Genomic DNA, 7410 nt, shown 5'->3' on the forward strand with positions numbered 1-7410 from the left:
AGTCTTAGTTTCACTAATACGGTGCCCAGAACATAAAACACGTCATCGGAGTGAAGCAGTTGATTGTTCCTCTTTCCTCTTGCCATCTAGCTAGGTTACCACTCCTCCATTCTACCTTACTCTTCCTCCTCCTCTTGTACTCATCTCTCCTCCTCTCATCTTCTTCATACACTTGGCTCATTTTCTACAGCCATCCCTCCTCCTCCTTTATCACTATTTTCCTTTTTTATTTTTACCTGCGCCTACGAAGCTGGAGATGGCTATGTATTCACCTATGTTTGTCTGTTTGTTTGTCCATACGATATCTCCAAAGTTCTCAATGGATTTCAATGAAATTTTGTGGATGGGTGGGCCATGGGCCAAGAAAGAATTAATTAAATATTGGGGGGATCCGGATCCGGATTCTGGGTATCCCGCGCAGTATCTCCAAAGTTCTCAATGAATTTCAATAAAATTCTGTGGAAAAGTGGGCCATGGGTCAAGGAACAATTGATTAAATTTGGGGGCTCAATGATGGTGTAGTGTAGTTAGGTGTGGTGTAGTACAATATAGTACCATATAGTATAGTATAGTAGTGTATAGTATAGTACAGTATAGTATAGTATTGTGTAGTGTAGTGTGGTGATGGTGGATGCAGTGCAGTGTAGCCTAGTGCTGTTGGGTGTAGTGTTTTGTAATATGTGACTGTCAGTTGTCATAAGAGGGATGTTGTTATGGTGTTATGGGTGTGTTCCCTTTGCTACTTCCGTCGTCACTATTTTTTTTCTCTTTTTTACTTATTCAATGCGATGATGTTTTTCTGCAGTTTTTTCTTGCATCTACCAGTCGATTCAATTTAGCATGGGAGAGGCTATAACAGTAGAGGGGTTGATTCTCTCTCTCTCTCTCTCTCTCTCTCTCTCTCTCTATTAAAGGGGTTAATGGAGATACCGTAGCGTTTGATCACTTCACTACAAAGGCTCTATGAATCAGAATTAAATTTAAAAAACGAAGACGTCATTGAAATGAAAGGGTTAATGGTCCGTATTCTAGGTAGGGCAGAAAAGCTTTCTAGAATCTCCTACTTGCCTGTGTATTTCCAGATCAATACCATGCACTTGTATGTCAATTATAAAGCATTTCCATAGCAGCAGCAGCAACAACAGCTGAAGCAGTAGTAGTGGTCGTAGTAGTAGTAGTAGTAGTAGTAGTAGTAGTAGTAGTAGCTGCTGCTGTTGTCGTCGTCGTGGTTGTAGAAGTAGTAGCCCCAGATTCATCTACAATGTGAACCCGGTGGAATACTGGCTTAAGCTGTTCTCTTGCAGTTCACCATCCACTTTTGGGGAGACAGGGACGGAGTTGTGGGACGTTTGTATAACTGGTCAGCTCCACACCCCAATTATATCAGTGCCACCGCTGGAAGCTGTCCCTCTCCTGAACCCTTTCCATAACAAATACGCATAAATACCACCTAAGTCCATATGAAAAACACATGACTAATAAACAACAGATTACGGAGGCGGAAATGCAAAAAACTCACTATGAAAGATATGCTAAAAAATGCCCGACGCTCACAAGACTACAAACATGAAGTCACCTAGCGCTGCCACTCTCCTCCTCCTCTCTCTCTCTAACGCAGGCTTGGGTAATGTCAGTGTGGGCTCCCTGATGGCATCCGTAATCCGATCCCAGTAAATACCAAACGCTTCCCGTCTAATGCTTGGACTTACTTTTTTTGCCGTTCTGGTATACGGTACATATAGGTTTGATATGGGCCAGCAATATATACTGTATTAAGATAGATGAACAGATAGATAGACAGGAAGGTAGGCATACAGACTGACAGATAGACATGTAGATGGATATTTATTAATTTCATTACCACTGTGTCAACCGTTCAGGAAAGATAGCAGTTAACCCCTTCTCTGTCCAGATATTCTTTTTAGGCAAAGTAAATCACGTTGTGGAAACGATAATAATAATAAAATAATAATAATAATAATAATAATAATAATAATACCATCACAAACTGTTCCTCCTGTAAAGAAAAAAATCGTCTGCAGGTAGCAATAACAACGAGAAAGTAAGAAGATTGACGGGGTTACGATGTGCCAGATTTCAATGGGTGTACTGCTTACGAACGATGCGCAGGTGAAAAATATTATGGTTGGAATTTCTCTCTCTCTCTCTCTCTCTCTCTCTCTCTCTCTCTCTCTCTCTCTCTCTCATGTCTTCAGCCACTACCTCTTCGACCCAGTTTTCTTGCTTCTGACTTAGCGTGGCCCTTCAAGGTTGGATAACTGGACAAGAAGCTTTCCGTTTGTCTTGTTCTTTCCACAGATTAGAGACTTAGATACGGAGGGTAATCTGTAAATACACTACACTACACCACAATACACATATCATGGCACAACACTACACTACACAGCACTACACTACATCAAATTACACAGCCCTTCACTACACTACACATTACACAGCATTACACAACACTATATAAGACACCAGTAGCCTATACTACATTAGTCAGCAGCACACTAGCTACATTACACAGAACTACACTACACTATAATTATAGGACACAACACTACATTACACCACTACACATTAAACAGAACAACATTACACCACTATCATTAGAATTAACGATAACCCAATCTCTTCCCTGACCAAATGGCCAGACCACAAGCATGAACAAACGCTACGTGACTCTGCACGGACGAGATGGCAGCTCAGAACACAAGCTAGCCAATGGCGAGAGGCAATATGAAAGTTTGGAAAATACAGGCCAACCTCACCTTCACACGTAAACATTGTTGAGTCTTCGCTGTTCATGTGTTCCAATAATAATTAATAATAATAATAATAATAATATGAAAAAAATAATATGATAATAATAATAATGTATAGGAAGAAGAGGAAGAAGAAGAAGAAGCAGAGGAAGAAAAGATGACGACGACGACGAAGAGGAAGATGAAGAAAAAGTAGATGATGATGATGATGATGACAAGGAGGAAGATGATTTTTTTCCATACAGCTATGTAGCCTATACATGGAACTTTAACGGCTAAATTATATGTATCTTACTTTGGATTTGATAGCTGTGTATCCTTATTTATGGCTATTACACAACCCGAACCTGATGAAAGACCTAACTTCATCGTGAAAGCCACATATCGGTACTTCGGTGTCTTCACATTGGCATCCTTCGGCCCTGACCTTGGACAAGAGAGAGAGAGAGAGAGAGAGAGAGAGAGAGAGAGAGAGAGAGAGAGAGAGAGAGAGAGAGAGAGAGAGAGGCTTTCACGTTTATGTTAGGTCTGGTTTGTACAGCATTTATATCCACAACGGCGCAACTATACTTCATAATTACCTTTCCCTGTAACAGGAGAATCCGGCCGGCATTTATATTTATTATTATTTTGTTATTATGTTCAATAACTGAAAACGATGGAAAATTATGCTACAATATTTACCTCGGCACAGGAAACTATTATCAGCCGGTACCAGCATTTAATACCACTATTTATCCAGCCATTTAAACGTTAAAATAATAACAACAACAATAGTAATAATAATAATAATAATAATCATCATAATTTACAACACGGGAGCAAATCTTCTAAATTTCCTATTCAAATGGGTCTTGCAAAGGAAAGGTTAGGTTTAGCAGCAATCCTAATGGTTAAAATCATAGGATGTCGCCTCCTAGTTAAGTTAGGTTAGGGTGACGAGATGGACTGGGAACAAGCTCCCGCGCGCGTGAAGACAGCTTCCTTAACTATCCTAAAATATGCAAAATCAGACTGTTCTATGTACGTTTTGTATTAAAATCAACAACCCGTTACCTGTGTATCGTACTAAAATTATTAGTATATAATAATAATATGCGTCTGCCAGAAAGTGGTTTTCTCTTTCTAATTTAATTATTTTACGTTGCTAATCAAATCTAACCCCTCCTTGGACACTCGTGACGATTTAAAAACTGCATCATTTCCAAGTCCCAAAGCTTATCACGAATTCAATTGGCGTTCAGACTCTAAAATCTCAAGTTCATATTTTTACCAAGTTCACATATTTCTTTTGCAAATTATAAGTATAAACTTCGCCGTAATTTCATCTTAATACATCTTACGTAGGACAACTAATTATCATCTCTGACCTGAGAAATATTTCGCCAATTAGGTACCACCTCACATCTTCACATATGATAGTATTCTAGTGCTACTAATTATAAAGGCAGTTTTAATAAGCCTTTGAAATTTTTACCAGCGTTTAGAATATAACAATGAATAATGAACACACCTGCCATGTAACCGCTGAAATGCTCACCGCAGCAGTGCGGTTTTATCGAAAGGTGGGCTTAACGTAACAGGAAATCAATAGTAGTAACACCAAATAAGAATTGCACATAAACCAACTCACCCTGAGTGACATTGTGTGCCGAAGTAGTGGTATTAATCCTTTATCCGCGTACAAAGTGACACTCCGCGAGCGAGCGCATCACGAGCACCACCTGCCATTGCCTTTGTTTACAATCTACTGAGCAGCAGACGGCACTCGGCGTCCGCGCGCAAGTGCCATGGCGATGCACCCGCCCTCTGCCGCCGCCTCACCTAACTTTCATCTGGCTGCACCGCCCTTCGCCTGTGGCACAACTAAAACTTGCATGTCACGGTACTGTTCACTATTACACGAATACATCTATTTATGAAGAAGTACGAATCGTAAAAAATGAAAGCCGGTCACGAATGTCTGGTCATTTTCTTAACCAACAAAATAAGCAATAAAGCATGAAAAATTATTACACGAATGTAGATCCTGTATCCCATATTTCAACACGTTCAATGTCGTGTGTGGTAAACTATAATATGATCCATTCTATTGCAGTTCTAGCTGATCAAAGCGCTTTTGATCCAAAAGAGCACAGGGATCGCCATGCACAAAATTATTATTATTATTATTAACACCGGTCAAACGTCCTTGCAGAGGACTATCAGGGAAAAGAAAACAGTTGAGATGAATAACGTATAGTTACAGATTAATTTGGTACAAATCACCTACGCCCCTTCATGGATATCAACATAGGTTGGAAAGCTTCCGGAGATGCTGTACGAACATTCGATGGTCCCCAATGACCTCGAGGTTGGGTGCAATTTGGCAAATATGCGGCTGAAAGCAACCAAGACAAAAGAATGCACTGAAGTGCTACCACAAGTGAAAAGCAATGGGCATGCAAATCCAGAGGGTTAGACTTGTTGCTCCCACTGGAAGGGCAAGTCGACGGGGATCCAGAAAGGGCGGGTTATACGGTGTTGCCCAGAGACATTCCTTTCCACATTTACCATGCTGCGACAGTTGCAATAGCATATACCAAGATACTGTACTCGTATAACACAAGTAGCCTATAGGAAGAGGGTATACCCGTATATATGTAAAATATAACAAGATGGTGGGACGGGTGCAGCCTGTTTTCTGGTTGCCGTTGACCCAGGCTCAGCTAGATATGAATCCAGTGGGCTGCAACCTGAAGTTGCCTTTTCTACAGTCCACCACTGTCCTTTCGGGGGATAGGGAGGGAAATGAGGGACACTTGATTAACCGAGTAGTGGAGCTACCAGTTAAATCAATGCTGCCATGTGAAGGCCTCTCTCTTCAGCACCGAGATTGCTGGCTAGGCTTTGTCTAGAGCTGACGTAAGCAACAGTCGAGACTGCATGGTGATAAAATTAGAGCGACCTGAAAACACTGAATTATTGTTTTAAATAACTAATCATTACACGAACTGTTCCTTAAAATCAAACCATTATTCTGTGGCATTAAAGCTTTATCCTTTTTGCTGGTACATTCCTCTTGCCACTCAGTATCGTAATTAGAACTTGACTGACAAGAAAAGCAACCAAGCATTCCCCCAGATACACAGCCGTCTCTCGACAAGCCATTGAACACTTCACACAAAATAATGAGCTCTTGCCGCAGTAGCTCACACACATACACAGCCATTTCCACCATCACGCAAGGAGAGTCCTCTCAATGTCAGGAGAGGTAACAGCTCCTGAACTTCCTCCAACCACTCCTTATCCTAGCCACAGGGCTAGTTCCAGCCCCACTTCCAGCATAGAATGTCCAAATAACAAAACTCTTCCATACGCTCATGAGACTCACCAGCAAGATCAATCATTTCATGTGACAGTCTCTAGCTCTCCCTGACACACTGCACAAGCTGCCGTATTATCTCATTTACTAAACAATTGAGTTGGAAAGACATTTTTCCCATATACTGATGGGGCGAGATGAGATCCAGACGAGCAGTTTGAAAAGTGGGTACTACCGGCCGTATGCCCAGTGAAATGTGTCTTAAACATCATTGAAGTCCTGGAATCTTTGCTCCACTTCACAAACTTAACCATCTGCAGTTTTTTTTTTTCTTTGAAGATGTGCTCCTCTTACACCTGCCAGTGCAATTTTACTGACTACAAAGTTCAAAAAGGGTTACTAACTCCATATCAATTCTCTACCCTCATCAACTATTGTACCATATCTCGCATTTTCACACACACACACACACACACACCATATCCGTTCATCTTTGTAGCCAATCAAGCTTCCTCCCACCTTCAATCTGCATACATATACCCATTTCACCACCATATCTGGTGCTTAAGATGGTTGACTTCACAAGGTGGCACCGATATGAAGGGGTGGCCATGCTTCATGGTTACAGAAATATTGTTATCTATCCCCAGCAAGGAGGATGGTCAACAGCAGCAGACCAAACTAGGCTACAGTTCACATCCGGATGATCCTGCAGCCAAACAACCATCACCATTTCTACATCCATTCTCCTCATATAACCATACCATCCAAACTTGCTGCTGAATCTTTCACAGATTACATTGTCTGATCAGTACTACATACCATATATATTCCTCAATAACCCCACTTACACTGTTCTTTCCTTCAACTTTGTACTTTCCTGCCATGCCACCTTTCCTCCCATATGTAACATAGGCACTAAAACCTTCAATCAATCCTCTCGCAACTTGCATACGTACTGACTTGTTTAGTTACATCACCTTTATAGTACCAGCCATCTTCCTTCGTGTGCCACTCTACTTTCCACTTCCATTCCATGTATGCTTTTCTACAACTGCATCTACACAAAGTACTTAAAACCTCCTCACCAAATCGCATATTTCCATTCACCAGCATATCACTGTTTCAATCTCTCTGAACACCCATCACTTTAATCTAGTTAACATCATAGCTCACAACACACTGAACCCATCTGCATTGCTCTTTCAGAATCCTGTACAGTAATTCTCCATCATTACTTTCAGTTGTATGTACTCATCTGCCTGCTGGCATTCCCTCAGTGTGATCACTATCTGTGCTATATCATTATTCTACAGTCATGGTCTTGATGGCTTA

At 41.0% G+C, this 7410-nt stretch overlaps 1 protein-coding gene across 1 annotated transcript in view; it reads right to left on the bottom strand.

Moving 5' to 3' along the window:
* Nucleotides 1–4481, bottom strand: part of LOC145409380 (uncharacterized) — a 92457-nt gene extending 87976 nt beyond the window's left edge. The window contains exon 1 of the mRNA XM_080279856.1: nt 4405–4481. Within this exon, the coding sequence (XP_080135982.1) occupies nt 4405–4416 (12 nt within the window). The 5' untranslated portion in view covers nt 4417–4481. The remainder of the gene's footprint in view (nt 1–4404) is intronic.
* Nucleotides 4482–7410: the final 2929 nt, after the last annotated feature.

Source organism: Coenobita brevimanus, chromosome 80 (assembly GCF_032717465.1).
Source record: "Coenobita brevimanus isolate Jiangsu-jjx chromosome 80, ASM3271746v2, whole genome shotgun sequence".
NCBI lineage: Eukaryota > Metazoa > Arthropoda > Malacostraca > Decapoda > Coenobitidae > Coenobita > Coenobita brevimanus.